The sequence below is a fragment of the Salvia hispanica genome, chromosome 3 (genome assembly GCF_023119035.1).
Source record: "Salvia hispanica cultivar TCC Black 2014 chromosome 3, UniMelb_Shisp_WGS_1.0, whole genome shotgun sequence".
Taxonomy (NCBI): domain Eukaryota; kingdom Viridiplantae; phylum Streptophyta; class Magnoliopsida; order Lamiales; family Lamiaceae; genus Salvia; species Salvia hispanica.
Window position 1 is genome coordinate 10,650,919 of NC_062967.1, and position 15,279 is coordinate 10,666,197.

The 15,279-nt window shown below is 37.0% G+C and overlaps 3 protein-coding genes across 3 annotated transcripts; 1 reads left to right on the forward strand and 2 right to left on the reverse strand.

The window, feature by feature from the left end:
- Nucleotides 1-379: 379 nt before the first annotated feature.
- Nucleotides 380-3,392, reverse strand: LOC125212155 (E3 ubiquitin-protein ligase RSL1-like). The gene is made up of 3 exons (XM_048112237.1): nt 2,697-3,392; nt 1,226-1,980; nt 380-661 (listed from the first exon to the last, which is right to left on the reverse strand). The coding sequence occupies exons 1-3, from the start codon at nt 3,237-3,239 to the stop codon at nt 538-540; spliced, it is 1,422 nt and encodes a 473-aa protein (XP_047968194.1). The 5' UTR covers nt 3,240-3,392; the 3' UTR covers nt 380-537.
- A 5,704-nt stretch (nt 3,393-9,096) lies between these two features.
- LOC125212118 lies at nt 9,097-11,833 on the forward strand. Its single transcript, XM_048112183.1, has 6 exons — nt 9,097-9,698; nt 9,900-10,091; nt 10,181-10,420; nt 10,629-10,846; nt 10,951-11,205; nt 11,379-11,833. The coding sequence occupies exons 1-6, from the start codon at nt 9,350-9,352 to the stop codon at nt 11,670-11,672; spliced, it is 1,548 nt and encodes a 515-aa protein (XP_047968140.1). The 5' UTR covers nt 9,097-9,349; the 3' UTR covers nt 11,673-11,833.
- Nucleotides 11,834-12,838: 1,005 nt separating this feature from the next.
- LOC125212119 (elongation factor 1-alpha) lies at nt 12,839-15,140 on the reverse strand. Its single transcript, XM_048112184.1, has 3 exons — nt 15,000-15,140; nt 13,974-14,455; nt 12,839-13,896 (listed from the first exon to the last, which is right to left on the reverse strand). The coding sequence occupies exons 2-3, from the start codon at nt 14,433-14,435 to the stop codon at nt 13,009-13,011; spliced, it is 1,350 nt and encodes a 449-aa protein (XP_047968141.1). The 5' UTR covers nt 14,436-14,455; nt 15,000-15,140; the 3' UTR covers nt 12,839-13,008.
- Between the last annotated feature and the right edge of the window lie 139 nt (nt 15,141-15,279).

Here is a 15,279-nt window from a genome sequence, read left to right on the forward strand (position 1 = left end):
TATTGTTTGAGCTTATTCTACTAAACATTTTCCAATAACTTATAACCACCTAAATAGCTTATGCTATTTTAAGGAAATTATATCTCAATTATATAAATCCAAAAATTTCTAACTTCCTAAATCGCTTATGAATTATCCTTTCTATCTCAAATTTAATTATTGATCTATTTTTGCCAATCGACTGACCGTCTAAATTCCCCAGCAATTTCAGTGCATATATATTTAAATATACAAATTTATAACCCGAATATATAAATAATCAAATAGAAATAAAAACCAAATAAAGACTAGTGACTTTCGAGAATCCACCTCAGGGGGGAAAGAATAACAAATAAAAAAACATTCCTCAAAATCGTGGGGTGAAATACTACTAGTTAAATTCATCACATAATTTAATTAATATTAACCTTAATAACAACATAATTACAAATAAAATACTTGAACTTCCTTAAAAATTAAAAACCCAGACTTTCAGAAAATGTTAAGTTCCCCTACATCTAAAAACTGTGAGCATACAAGCTCTGAACCACAATGCAATCATACACGTTGCTGTCTATTTTGGTCGTATATGAGGTTGCGCTCGTCCCAGATCGGACACTTGCAGGTTGCCTTCTTGTTTCTCCATTCAGCTCCACAAGTATAGCAGAACTCATGTCCACATCTGCGGGAAACATTGTCGACAGTTATCAGCGGTTTCGGTTAAATCATCAGTTAGGTTGGGGAAATGACGAAATGGAAAGGAATTCCAAAAAAATCTTCTCATTTGAACTCAGTATGGAAATGGAAACCAGCAGTATATTGTAAACTTGTAATAACTGAACTGTTGAAGAAATGCATGAGTACTATTCAGTCGGGGAGAATATCAAGTCGTGCTTCTATATCTAGGTGAAGGTAATAGGCTAATAAAGAGGCACACTCGGAGAACATCACAGAGCGAATACTGAAGGCGCGAAAACAGTAAATACCATTTCATCCTTAAATTTTTCAGTACATAGAGGCACTATATAACATTAGGAGAGATCTTCATCATAGAAGCACAATATTTGATGACATATTAAACAAACATCAGCTAAGATGTGTAGAAGAATAGACATTCACAAATAAGTAATTACTACTCCTAGTATGTTTTGACTAGAAGCAACTGTAATCGTAAGTTCTAACATCACCTATATGGCCATAACAAGTTACACAAACCAAATTTTGAAGGCCTGAAAGAGCACAATACCTGCAATAAATGTGGTAGCATCCAGAAGCAAGTGAAACCATATGGTTGCATTTTGGACACTGACGCCAGAGATTCCGAGAAGCCAAAGACTCTAGTATCTTGTCTTCATTACATGGGTTGGGGTTTCGCCTTTTATATTCTGAGCATTGCATGTCTTTATGCCAGGGAACTTGGCAATCAATGCAAAAAATGCCACTGCATTTGGGGCACTTTCTGCATTTGACTAATCCATGGTAAGAGGATCCTCGAAGCTCTGTTTTTGATAACAAATTAGAACACCTCGGATAAGGGCAATAAATTTTATCATCAGCTGGAATGGATGCTTCCTTCACTCGTTGGCTCATTATTTCAAGTAATTCCGGAGTTAAAAACTCTTTGCAGCTTTCAAGTTTCAGCTCAGTCGTGCAGTTCTCATGAGGGCATTTAGGCAGCCTCCCTTGAAGCAACTTAAACTGAACATGTTTCGACATGCACAAAAAGCAGTAGCTATGTCGACAACTTGTAATTAAGAGCATCCGATCCACATAAGTATCCTCCAAACAAATAGTACATTGCTCAGTCAGATTCTTGCCATTGCTACTACCTGCTGAACGATTAACCTGAAATGCAATTGCATTCCTTGCAAGTTTGACAGCCTTATTGGCATTAGAGGCAACAAGAGATGGATGACACTTGGTAAATTTTCTTAGAAGGAGTTGTATCCGGTTAGATAATGTGACAGCAGTTTTTATCGTTTGAGTGTTCTCTCCAGTAATCTGCATTTAGAAACACTACGTCAATCACATAAAAAACCAAAGTTTCTTTAAATGCTGTTAATGAACAAAATGTTGCATATGAATACTTTCACGGTTGAGTCTCTGGCCTCAGACAAAATATGGAAGAAACCGTTACACCTACTTAACAAATTAAGAAAAATAAAACTAAGGGGCAATTAAAGAAATCGACAAACAGAAAACTCTAGGCTCCTCTAAGCAGCACAAACACACAAGACAGCTTCTTAAAAAGGATAACAAAAATAGACAATTCCTGTGTTTACATACAAGTGACAGATAAGGGCTTATAACTCAAAAGCAAGAATCTGTGTCAAGAGAATAATTTGAATGTTAAGCAGCAGAAAATCAAGTCCAAGACAGACAGTGTAACTAACAAGGCTTACTTTCACTTTCACACAAGGTGCCTAACTAGTACTTATGGAAACAACTACTATATCACATGCTACTATTCTTGCTATCAAATAATGATAAAACAAAGCTTTAAAAGGCAATCTTTGAGTGTGTGTTTGAAGACTAACAGTTGATTAGGTAAGTTACAATACAGACAAAAAGCTCATATTAAACAAACAGCAATCAATTTGCACAAAAACGAAGAAATAATAGCCTAAAAGGTTCAATTATCATAACAAGGCGTTTGTAGGGAGCCTCAAAATTAATGAGGCTACTTAATCAACATAGATTGAAGACTGTATACCGACATGTTGATAGAGCAGAGGATTATCGGTAACAACAGTAATCCTCTTCAAATCAAGCATCGCCGCAGCATCAAGACCTTCAATCAGCGCTGTGAAATCAACCAATTCCTTATCCTGATCTTTGCCGCTCAAACCCTTGCTCAACTCGAACAGCAAACCATCATTCCCGTCGCAAATAGCCACGCCGATTCCGCCCGCCCCCCGCTCCCCCAAACCCTTGACATAAACCTTGAATTGGAAGTTTTGCCCATTCGAAGACGACGACGACGAGGATGAGGAGCCCTCTCCGAACGGCCTGTGCAAATTGTTGCCGGTTTGGAGCCACTCCTCGTCCGGCACGCTCATGATCTCGCAGGCCAGGGCGCGGTCGTGGACCTGGCGGAGGAGGTCGAGGCGGAGACGCTCGGCGTCGAGGGCGTCCTGATACCAGGCAATGAGGGCGTCGTAGGCGGCAGTGTCTGGAGGCGGAGCGGCGGCGTCGAGGAGGGAGGCGGCGATGGCTTCTTCGAGTTGGAGGTTGTAGGCCATCTCTGAGTCGTCCGCCATCGTTGCTTTTCGTCAATTGTTTCCTGCCAGCTTATACAGTCTCCGCTGCTCTTCTCTGCTTCGTCTTTTTCCTTCTCCGCTGCTCTTCCCTGCTTCGTCTTTTTCCTTCTCTTTTCTGTTCAACACTTGCACATATATTTGAACATTTGTTAGATTTGTCGTGTATATTTTACTTATTTTACTCAGACTTTTTCGCAGGGTTTATGGGTATTCCAATCTAATTTTTGGTATCACACAAAATTTAGATTTGTAAGAGCATCTAGGGTGAGGTAAATAGAAGAAAAAATACTTCTTCCGAAATATATCATATTTTCTTTTTCATCTGTCTCATACATTGTTTATACTCTCTCCGTCCACTATTAAGAGTCTCATTTATGGACGACACAAGTTTTAAGAAATGTTAAAAAAATGGATGGAAAAAGTTAGTAGAATAGGGGTCTTACTTCTATATATTAGTTTTAAATGAAATATGAGTTGAATGAATTAGTGGAAGGTTGGATCCTATTACGATTTATGGTAAAAGTGAACCAGGACTCCTATTTGCGGATGGACTAAAATGGAAAAATAGGTGTCTTATTCGCGGACAGCGGGAGTATTCATTTATGACAACTTTTTCCCCTTTCTCCTTTATTTATCATTTATAGGTTTCACCATCCACTGCACAATCAACTATTTTTCTCATACTCTCTTAGTCTATTACTTTACTATTTGTGCGTTAAAACACATGTCAACCCTAAATAGCCTATTTCTGTAGGACAAAAGGAATATATCTATTTACCTATTTAAAGATAAAAATATAACTTTTCAAAATAAATTTTGAAAGAAAAAAGCATACAAAAAAGTAAGTTATTTCCTAAAATAAAAAATAATACAAGATGCATTCCAAAACATAAAGATAAAATACCTTCTCAAATACTTCCGAAAATGATTTTTTTTTTTAAAGACAAATATTGTAGTTATACTAATATAAGTTTTACTTCTCCATTGATGGAGAGGTAAAGATATTCTTCTGATATTCTCCTTGCATAATAATTTTTCATGAAAAAGAATGCAAACATGGGCCTTACCTCTCCATTTACATCTCTAATTGGAGATGCTCTAATAGAATTACAATTCTAAATTTTCAATTCCTCTAGATTCCACAATTTGAATTTATATCTAAAATAGATAATTGGAATTCCAAATAGTTATAAAATTGGACACCTTCATACACATACAACACACACAACACACATTTGCACGCACACTATATAATTTCTTCAAATTTAATTTCATATCAATTAATACATCGTTTTTATCGAATTTTAGATTCAGAATTAAATTACAATCCAAAATTTTCAAATTCTAGAATTATAATCCAATCTATTTCGACTGTAAACATTTTGGTCATCCAAATTCCAAACTATACCCTTACAAATACAATACCCGCACCACGCCCTCGGCCTAATCTGCAGCCATGGGCTGTGTCGTTCATGCAGATCTGCACCATGCCCTTGACCATAATCTGCAGCCGCGACGCCTCCATTGCATCTGCGAACACATGGATGTGTTGCGAATACCCTTGAATAAATCATTATGCAAAATATTAGGGAAGATTAAATCAAATAAAGTTTGCGATGAAAATTTAGTTGCAAATATAATTGAATTTGATGCGATTTGAAACCATAGAGCCTAAATGTGAAGCTGTTTTTTTTTAGATGCACTTAAAGGATAAATTATTTGAAATAGAAGAATGTGTAATGTTACAATTTTATGCAAGATGTAACTATCTTTATACTAATATACTATTATAAGAATAGATTAAAATACGGGGCTAATTACATGTTATGATTTTGAAGCAATTTAATACAGTATATGCTAATTTTCTACATTTATATTAATACCCTCCTCAGTGAGAATGCATAATCAAACACATTTCATAGTCTTTCATAAGTACACACCTCTTAGCTTTTATCCTATTATTAGTACATTCATTCAGCCCATTATCTCCATTCATTCTTCAAACATTTTTGGGCTGAAGTTGGAGCTTCTTCTTTTTTAAATCTAGTGATGTGAAAGAATAGAATCATTAATGGAGTACAAAATACTTTTGATGAAGTTTGTTATCTAATTTCGATTAAGGAAGTTGTTTTGTTAATTCAAACAATACAATTAAATAATTAGGGCTGGGAAAAATTACCGAAAAAATGATATATCGCTCGTATCGTATTGAAAAATATCGAAATATTATCAAATTTTTGGTATATTGTAATTTTCGATACGATACGGTATCGTATCGTATGTTTCCGATACGATAACGATATGAATTTCCTGCAATATATCGTTTTATATCGAATATATCGAAACATATTGAAATTCAATACATACTGAAGTTTAAAATTATAAATGTATATAAATCCATTTAATTCATTCATATATTTAGAAAATATATAAATGAAACCCTAATAAGAACACTATTTATTTTATTGTGTTGAAGTTTTATTAATTTTTGTGTTATTTTTCAGTTTTGAAATTATATTTTTCGATATATAAGTATTCGATACGATAACGATATATCGATACATCGTATCGATCTTACGATATATCGAAATATCGATACGATAACGATATTGATATTATCCATATCGAAAGTTCTTTCATATCGATACTTTCGATACGATAACGGTATGAAAGAATTTCATATCGATATTTTCAATACGAAACACGATACAACGTTTTCGATACGATATATCATATCGACTCACCCCTATAAATAATGTGCAGAATCAAAATCTACTTACAGCTGTGCCCCCAAATTATCTATTTATTTTAAAATAGCATTACTAATTACATATAATTTCGTAACTGTATTAATACTCTATTTGAGTTTGCCGTTTGATTTACTAGTATATGGTCCAACTCCAAAACTTAGTTAAATGGGCTGACCCATAAATTGGCCCAACTCCAAAATATGGTAAGTTAATTTTAAGTTGAGAGGAATGTCCAAATAATTTCATTGGAATACCTCATGCTAAAAAAGTACAGTATATATTAAGTGCTCATAAATATTATGTCAAAATAAAAGGTTTAAAATTCAATTTCGTGCACGTCTATATTCTCCCTTTTAGTTTTTCTTGCTTGTATTTTCTTAGGGCTCGTCTGGTAGTGAAGAAAATAATTAACATGAGTTTATGGTAAATGGGTTTTCATGAGTTTATGGACTGAATTGTAGGCTGTTTGGTTGAACCCAAGTAAAATGTTTAGCCCATTTTCGTCGTTTGGTTGAAATGGGGAAGAGCTGAAACCAAAAAGCCCATGCCTAAACTACCCCTCTTTTTAATGACTTCAAATTTACTGTTCTTCATTCCCAATCACTTCTCACTCAAGAAAGAGCCGCCACTATCTGCCGCCAGAGAATGCCAGGAAGTTCGAAGCCCTCACACGCCGTGGAAAGAGCGAGAGGAGCTGCTGCCGCCGTTGCTTCACCCTCTCCACACTCGCGCTCCTCGTAATCGCCGTCGCCATATCTGCCGGAGTACTCTACCTCGTCTTCAGGTTCCCCTCTTCGATTGGAGGTGCGTGATTTCGGCTCTAATTTTAATTGCGATTGGGTTTCGAATGCAAGTTGGGATTTTTATTCATGCCATGTTCGATTCCCCTAATTCTTGGTCTATGATAGTTGGAAAATTCCAAAGGGTAAAATGGGCTTTCATAGTGGTTTCAGCACAATCAGGAAACTAATACCTGCTCAAGCCCCTGAAACGGTTGACAGGAGTGTGCTGATAGTAGTATGTGTGGTTTGGAAACCCGAAAGATTGTACCGGGTCGGCAGATTCATTTTGGAGCTACCAAACGCTGGTTACCAACTGTGAACAGTGCATTTTCAAGGCTATTCAAGCCTACCAGACGACCCCTTAAGTGCAACACGCCCACCGGGTCTTCACTCTATAAATGCAATATAAAATCATCTTCAATGGCACGTTAAAATCTAAAATGTGATACGTAATTAGCTTCAATAGTATTCAAAAATCAATCTCATTTTAGTTTTTTAGTAAAAAATACGCCCTCCGTCCCAAGATATTAGACCCTTATTCCTTTTTGGAATGTCCCAACATATTTGAGACATTTCTATTTATAATAAAAATTTACTTTACTACCAACTTCATTTACACCACTTAACAACATCCCATAAATTCATGTGTCCAATAGAAATGACTCTAATATCTTGGGACGGAGGGAGTACATATTTTTAGGTTTATGTTAAACCAAAATTAAAAACTTTTACAAATTTTATGAGTGAAAAAGGCATAATATAGAGAATATTTATTTCATGTTAGTTGAAGTAAAATCATATTTGATGTGACATTTATATTAAAATGAATATAAATTTAGTATAAATAAATGGAGATACTCTAAAAACGCCTGAACCTCCAGTTTGTGTTTATTGTGATTTTTTGTGACTAATAAAAAACATTTTCATAGATTTTGATAGTTTCATTTATGATTCCCGATTTTAAACACCTCATAATAGTCTTTTATATAGTACTCCGGTATAAACTAACTGCTCCTATGAATATCCAATTGTTAATTATTTGCGACACTTCAAATCAATAATTCTAGATACGTTGGAGAAAAAGGCATATTTGGTGTACCTAATGATCCTATTTTCTCATGTCAAGATTTCGTCATGAAGCTAACTGCACCATCAAGATTATGATAAAATACAAAATCTTATACATCCACCTTTTAATCAAATCGTTCTTTTCTGGAACATTTTCTACTGCGTGATTATTACTCAGAATAAGTCAATGCCCACTTTCCAAGTTGTGTTTGATTAGCGTGTTTGAAAATTTGTAGCCTTTTTTTGAGATCGACAACTAACAAATTTTCGCCCATTACTATTAAGTAAAGTAATAATACGAGTAAAAGAATTTGTGTGAAATCATTTAAAAATCATTTAAAATCAAGATCAATAGGGTAGTGTAACTAGTGTTCACTCTACATGAATCACTAAGAATATGTGCGCATCTGTTACTGCCGTAATTATTGACACACTCATTGATTAAAATTAAGTACAGTATTATATATACTTGAATCTTACTAAAACAAATGTGGCCTAAATGCATGTAACGATGTTGAAAATTGTCAATTGTGATTCTACAATGACCCCAGTTACTTCAAGCAAAAGTATTTAAATCACATTATATATTAATTCTTTCGTTCATAAAAAGTATAAATTATTTCATTTTTAATTTGAAAAGTATAAATTTTTTATTTTGAAAATTCAATTACAATATTAATAATATAAACCCTATTTTTTACTAACACCATTTTTATTATATTTTATCTTCCTCTTTTTAACTTTTATTAATTATATAGTATTAAAATTTATGCATAATCAAAAGGTTATAGGAGTAAGTAAGAAATGAAATAGGCTGGAAAGGGACCTCAAATGCCAACTGTTTTAAAGTCAGAGTACCAATATAATGTCCTCTTCAATAATTCAAGAAATTCAAATTTCGACGCATTACTTAATTAGAATAATATAAAAAATAAAACAATATGAGAATGAAGAACTATTAGTACTAGTCTGGTTCTATATTTTCCGGATTTATAATTAATAAAACAAAATTAACGGAAATGGGCGGTTAAACGGCCGTTACAGTGCCACCTCACCGCGGGCCCCGCCACTACGCAACCACCACCATCGTCGGCGGCGCAGCGGGCCCCACTTCAATTCCACGCCTTGTGACATGGCGGAATTCACCTAACGGCGCGACCCCTGCATTATGAGAAAATTGCATTCGGGCCCCCTCCGCCCCACGCCGTCCATTAAATCCATTAATAGCATCCAGCAACACTCCAACAACTCAAGCTCAGGTTTATTAGCATCAAATTAATTATTTTTTTTAATTCATCATTATTGATTCATTAACACTCTGTAAGCTGCCAAAACACCCCACATTTGCCGACTACAGCGACAGCAGCTCCTTGTCTACTTCGATTGTCATTTTCCGACTGCGATTGATTCGATGCGATCATAAAAGATTGAACCTTCTGGGTTTTCGAGCTCTGGAAATGGGTCGGGATTGCTGAAGGATCTTTTTTGGGGGAAATTTAGAATTCTGCTGATGTCAGAAGTCAACAACGACTTTTCAGATCTTCTCGATGAGGGAGCTAGCGGGATCAGGTACAGCGCCTCCACGTTGTCCTCCTCCTCCGTGGCTGGGGATTGGAGGTTTCAGGCGGCGGAGTTTGCCAAGGGGGCGGCGGAGATGAGCGTGGAGTTCGGGAAGGGGGTGAGGGATGTGGTGAAGCAGACGGTGCTGAGAGAGGATTCTTTGATTGTGAAGAAGTTTAAGGGCCCTTGCCAGAAATTGTTTCAGAGATTGAGGTTTTTGAATGAGTATTTGCCTGAGGATCGCGATCCCCTTCACGCCTGGACCGTCATTGCCTTCGTCTCTGTTCTTGCTCTTGCAGGTTTGCTGATTATATGATTATTGTTTCTTATTTTAATTTCAAGAAAATTGAATCTATGCTTGACTGTTTGATTAGATGGAAGTTGTAATTATACAATTGATATAATTAGATATAGCAGATGATGGAATAGAATAGTCTTTATCTCTCTGTGTATGTGTTTGTTGGAGGATCTTTACTGACAGAGTGAAGGAATTGGTACAGTTTTAACTGTGAACATGTGTGGAACTAGTAAAATTCCATTGGTTAACAAGATGAAGGTGCACCCTTCTAGTGCTTCCATCATAGTGCTTCCGGACGGGAGGCGCTTGGCCTATCAAGAACAGGGAGTCCCGGCTGATAGAGCTCGACATTCAATGATCGCACCCCATTCTTTTCTTTCGTCCCGACTAGCAGGTTTTGCACATTCTTCATTTGATATTCTTGAATTATGGAGTGATGAAACTGTGTGGTTGCTCAAAGTTGTGATGTTTGTTGGCAAGTAGGAGTTACTAGGGTCAAGAATGCCTTACTTGAAGAGTTTGGCATTCGCCTCGTGACTTATGATCTACCGGGATTTGGAGAAAGTGATCCTGATCCGAAGAGGAACCTTGAGTCATCGGCTATGGATATACTACACTTAGCGTATGCTGTCAATGTTACCGAGAAGCTGTGGGTTTTGGGATATTCTGATGGAAGCAAGCATGCTTGGGCTGCTCTTAATTACATTCCTGATCGCATTTCAGGTAAGCGCTGAAACTCATATTCGTAAAATAATATTAGAACTCTTTGCTTGGTGAGGAAGATGAAATGGCAACGTGCATCTAAGGTCAGGTTATGGGATTGTTTCAACTTAAATTTAACAAAACAGCACATTACTTCTCGCATAACTTTAGTGTTAAGTCATGGAGGTTTCTGTATTTGTATCGTAATTCTTCTTTTACAAACTCCCAGGTGCTATAATGCTTGCTCCAATGGTTAACCCATACGATCCAAGACTGAGCAAAGCAGAGAGTCGGAGAATCTGGGGAAAATGGACATTAAAGAGAAGGCTGATGTACACTTTAGCCCGAAAATTCCCTAGATTTCTTCCATATTTCTATCGAAGAAGTTTCCTTTCTGGAAACCACGGTGAATTGGATACACTGCTATCAGTCTCATTAGGGAAAAGGGTGTGGCCTTTTAACTCAAAACTATCCATTTGTATTCAATCTTTTAGTAGTTTATTCCAAAACTATGAAGAACTTGTTTCTCATCATAAGCTACAATTGTCTAGGATAGAGCTGTGGTTGAAGACAGAACCTTCCAAGACGTCTGGCACAGAAACATTGAGGAGTCCGTTAGGCAAGGAAATGTAAGGCCGTTCATTGAGGAAGCTGTCTTGCAGGTTTCAAATTGGGGTTTCAGCATAGGTGACCTCAATGGGCGCAACAAATATAAGGGTGGAGGCGTTCTTGCTTGGATCAAGTCACTCTTCAATCCTGCAGAGAAGAGATTGAGCGGCTTTTTTGGCCCGATACACATATGGCACGTAAGTCACGTTTCTTGTTCTTGATGTAATCTTGGTGTGCAAAACTCATTGGCCTTTTATCTTAAAACGCAATCACTCCCGTTTACATGCATCCCGTTTTTTTTTTCTTTGTATCGGATTAGTCTATCTTCTTCTTATCAAGCAACCAAAGTAATGCCCTTCATGTGGAACAGGGAGACGAAGATACAATCGTGCCTCCATCAATGAGCGACTTTGTGCAACGGGATCTGCCTGATGCCATCCTGCACAAGCTCCCCTACGAGGGCCATTTCAGCTACTTCTACATGTGTGATGAGTGTCATCGGCAGATCTTCACTACGGTTTTTGGACATGCTCAAGGCCCTCTGATCATGAACGAGAGTCGAGGTCCGGTTGAAGAAGTGAAAGAAAATGGCGAAGCGATCTGCACAAGAGCAGCAGCAAACGAAGAGAATCTGCCTGCATTTGCAGAAGAAGATGATAAATAAACTCAGGTAAAACTAAGATTATGATTCTTAATAGAGAAAAAGAAAGCTTTTTTTTGCAGGATAGAGTATATATTGAAAAGCAGATTAATTAATTGAAATGACATAATTTTGGATAGTGTTACATTAAAAAGTTCTTATATACGACGGATGTTTTTTCACAATGTAATTAGTCTACATATTTAAGGCTTTTCTTTGTTCTATTCTTGAATTTTAAGCCTATTAATTTACTTCTATAAGGGAGTATTAGTAAAAAATTTTACCAAAAAGTAAGTATTTTATTTTTAGGGCAAGTAACATCTTCCAATCTGATTTTTGGTACATGAGCAATTAAATTCGTATTAAATCTACTGTCGTAAAAATTACTACTACTAAGTATGAAGTTTGTATATAAATATAGCCGTACAAATTCGATTCAAGTCTAATAGGCTATATTAGAATTTCAACTCAAGTGGAATTAAGTTCTTATTAACAACTAACTAGAATTAGGAGACGTATTGGAAAATAAATTGAATATTCATCGTTGTAGATGAAGGTTATATAAGGTTAAATATACATGGTATATTTCAAAACAATTTTTTTTTCATTGTTGAATGTGTGACTTTTTCATTCATTCTTCTATTGTATCATAAAAATGCCATGAGTAAATTTTGCAAATACATAGATTCAAAGATCTATAGGTGATTGAATGCCGTTGATTTTAATAAAGTTATGATGTATGATGTGGAAGGTTGTAGGGTAGTTGGTTATAGACTATTCTTTTATTGTTTCCAGTTGAAATTGATTATGTATAATGATAATGTCGGAAGAGAAGATGGGGGGTGTTGGATTACTCTTGTTATTTAAGTATAAAAAGAAATAAAATACGATATCTTGATTATAAAATTTATTTAAATTAACATATAATGGTGTAACCATGATAATTATAATGATAAAGATTTATAAATATAGAAAAATTATTTTATTTGTGAACTCATTATTATGGTATTAAATTTAAAACATAAGAGGCATTTATACGAGGCCTCGGCTACGTTGTATGATTGAGGCAATCAGGTAATTATAGTCCAAAAAATGTCATTGAATCAAAACTAAAACCCATTTTAGAAGGTGAAAATAGAAATGAATCACCATCAGAAGACAGCTCAGATGAGGCACATTGGAACCAGCTATACAAGCGGCAAAAATTATTCATATTTCTCTCGAGAAATGCTGGTATCAATCGTAATGCATGAAATGCAAAACTAGTCCAGCCAGAATCCAAAATGCTTTCGCCAAAGCAAATTATATCCACAAAACCGATTCACAAAAACAAAACTGTGAACCTAGCTGTATTTGATCATCATTTGGCGCCCTTCTTGGCAGCAGCCTTGGTCACCTTAGCACCGGACGGGTCTTTCTTCTCCACACTCTTGATAACGCCTACAGCAACAGTCTGCCGCATATCACGAACTGCAAAACGGCCGAGAGGCGGGTACTCGGAGAAAGTCTCCACCACCATGGGCTTGGTCGGAAGCATCTTCACAAATCCGGCGTCACCGTTCTTCAAGAATTTGGGCTCCTTCTCAATCTCCTTGCCCGACCGTCTGTCAATCTTGGTGACAAGCTCAGCAAACTTCACAGCAATGTGGGAGGTGTGGCAGTCCAGCACCGGAGCATAGCCGTTACCAATCTGGCCGGGGTGGTTCATGATGATAACTTGAGACGTGAAGTTCGCAGCTTCCTTAGCAGGGTCGTCCTTTGAGTTGGATGCCACAAAACCACGCTTCAGATCCTTCACAGCGACGTTCTTTACGTTGAACCCGACATTGTCCCCGGGGACAGCTTCTGGCATGGACTCATGATGCATCTCGACAGACTTGACTTCAGTGGTTAGACCAGAGGGGCCGAAGGTGACGACCATACCGGGCTTGAGAACACCGGTCTCCACACGACCCACGGGCACAGTACCAATACCACCAATCTTGTACACATCCTGAAGTGGGAGACGAAGGGGCTTGTCTGTGGGTCTCTTGGGTTCGTTGATCTGGTCAAGGGCCTCAAGAAGGGTCGGGCCCTTGTACCAATCAAGGTTGGTGGATCTCTCAATCATGTTGTCTCCCTCAAAACCAGAGATGGGGACAAATGGGATTTTGTCAGGGTTGTAACCAACCTTCTTGAGGTAGGACGAGACTTCCTTAACAATTTCATCAAATCTGGCCTTGGAGTATTTCGGTGTGGTGGCATCCATCTGCACACAAGAAGAAGATATGAGTATCTTACATATTGCAATACCAAATGAGATGTTAATATCACTAGTTAGCAAACCTTGTTGCAGCAACAGATCATTTGCTTGACACCAAGAGTGAAAGCCAGCAAAGCATGCTCACGAGTCTGACCATCCTTGGAGATACCAGCTTCAAAACCACCAGTGGTGGAGTCAATGATCAGGACAGCACAATCGGCCTGTGAGGTACCGGTGATCATGTTCTTGATGAAGTCACGATGACCGGGTGCGTCGATGACCGTGCAGTAGTACTTGGTGGTCTCAAACTTCCACAAGGCGATATCAATTGTGATACCACGCTCCCGCTCAGCCTTGAGTTTGTCAAGCACCCAGGCATACTTGAACGACCTCTTGTTCATCTCAGCAGCCTCCTTCTCAAACCTCTCAATCACACGCTTGTCAATGCCACCAAGCTTGTAGATCAAGTGGCCGGTGGTGGTCGACTTTCCAGAGTCGACATGGCCGATAACCACAATGTTAATGTGAACCTTCTCTTTACCCATCACAAATTCTCAACAATACACTGCCGCAGCAAAAGAAAAAGCAGTAAGAAAGGAATGTTCTCCGTGTAGAGTTATTGTAAACAGATTACTAAGAAGATTGAAATTTTCCTCTGAAATTTACCAAAATCTTCAACTAGTGCTAACTTTACAAACATTAGATGATCGGCAAATTATTTATATGACTCATACACATAAAGTTTGATCATGAATTATGCATTAATCTCTAAACAATTCAAAGCACATAGATGTCGGATCCAGGATATAAAGTACTAGTATTCGGGCACAAGATATCCTACAAATGCAAACTAATTGAATATTACTTCTAATTTGACATGAGGTCGAAATTGAGCTTAAATATTTTACAGAGAAGAAGCAGATCCACCTACATCTGAAAAATCCATAAAAATGAGAAAAAAATACAGACAGGCGATAGCTTGAGTAAATAATCAATAAATTGATCAAGCATAATCTAGAAAGCATACGAGTATATCTGCTAAAAACAGAGAGAGAGGGGAAGAGAAAGATAATCAAGGAAATAGCAGTTAGACAAAGCGATAGATATACCTAAGGATGCTAGTAGCTGATGCGGTAGCTCTCTCGCCGCGGATTGCAGTGAGAGAGTTTTGCGATGAGAGTAGTCAGTGAAAGAGCTCTAGCAAATGAGTTGGGGGTTAGGGTTTTTGCTGACCGTCGGATTTTGAGGAGCATATATTTGCTCTTTTTTTTTTCCATTTATTACTTTTATTGAAATTTTTATGTACTAGTAGTAGTGTAGTACTATATATAATATTAAAGTTTTCTTTCATTTTTTATTTTTTATATACTTTATTTTTTAGTTTTTTGA

Coding starts and splice junctions, on each gene's coding strand:
- LOC125212155 (XM_048112237.1), bottom strand. CDS start 3,239: ATGGCGGACGACTCAGAGATGGCCTACAACCTCCAACTCGAAGAAGCC. Junction 1,981..2,696: donor ATCCTCTGCTCTATCAACAT/GTCGGTATACAG, acceptor TTCTAAATGCAG/ATTACTGGAGAGAACACTCA. Junction 662..1,225: donor TGCTACCACATTTATTGCAG/GTATTGTGCTCT, acceptor TGTTTCCCGCAG/ATGTGGACATGAGTTCTGCT.
- LOC125212118 (XM_048112183.1), top strand. CDS start 9,350: ATGTCAGAAGTCAACAACGACTTTTCAGATCTTCTCGATGAGGGAGCT. Junction 10,092..10,180: donor TCTTTCGTCCCGACTAGCAG/GTTTTGCACATT, acceptor GTTGGCAAGTAG/GAGTTACTAGGGTCAAGAAT. Junction 10,421..10,628: donor CATTCCTGATCGCATTTCAG/GTAAGCGCTGAA, acceptor ACAAACTCCCAG/GTGCTATAATGCTTGCTCCA.
- LOC125212119 (XM_048112184.1), bottom strand. CDS start 14,435: ATGGGTAAAGAGAAGGTTCACATTAACATTGTGGTTATCGGCCATGTC. Junction 13,897..13,973: donor TGATCTGTTGCTGCAACAAG/GTTTGCTAACTA, acceptor TCTTGTGTGCAG/ATGGATGCCACCACACCGAA.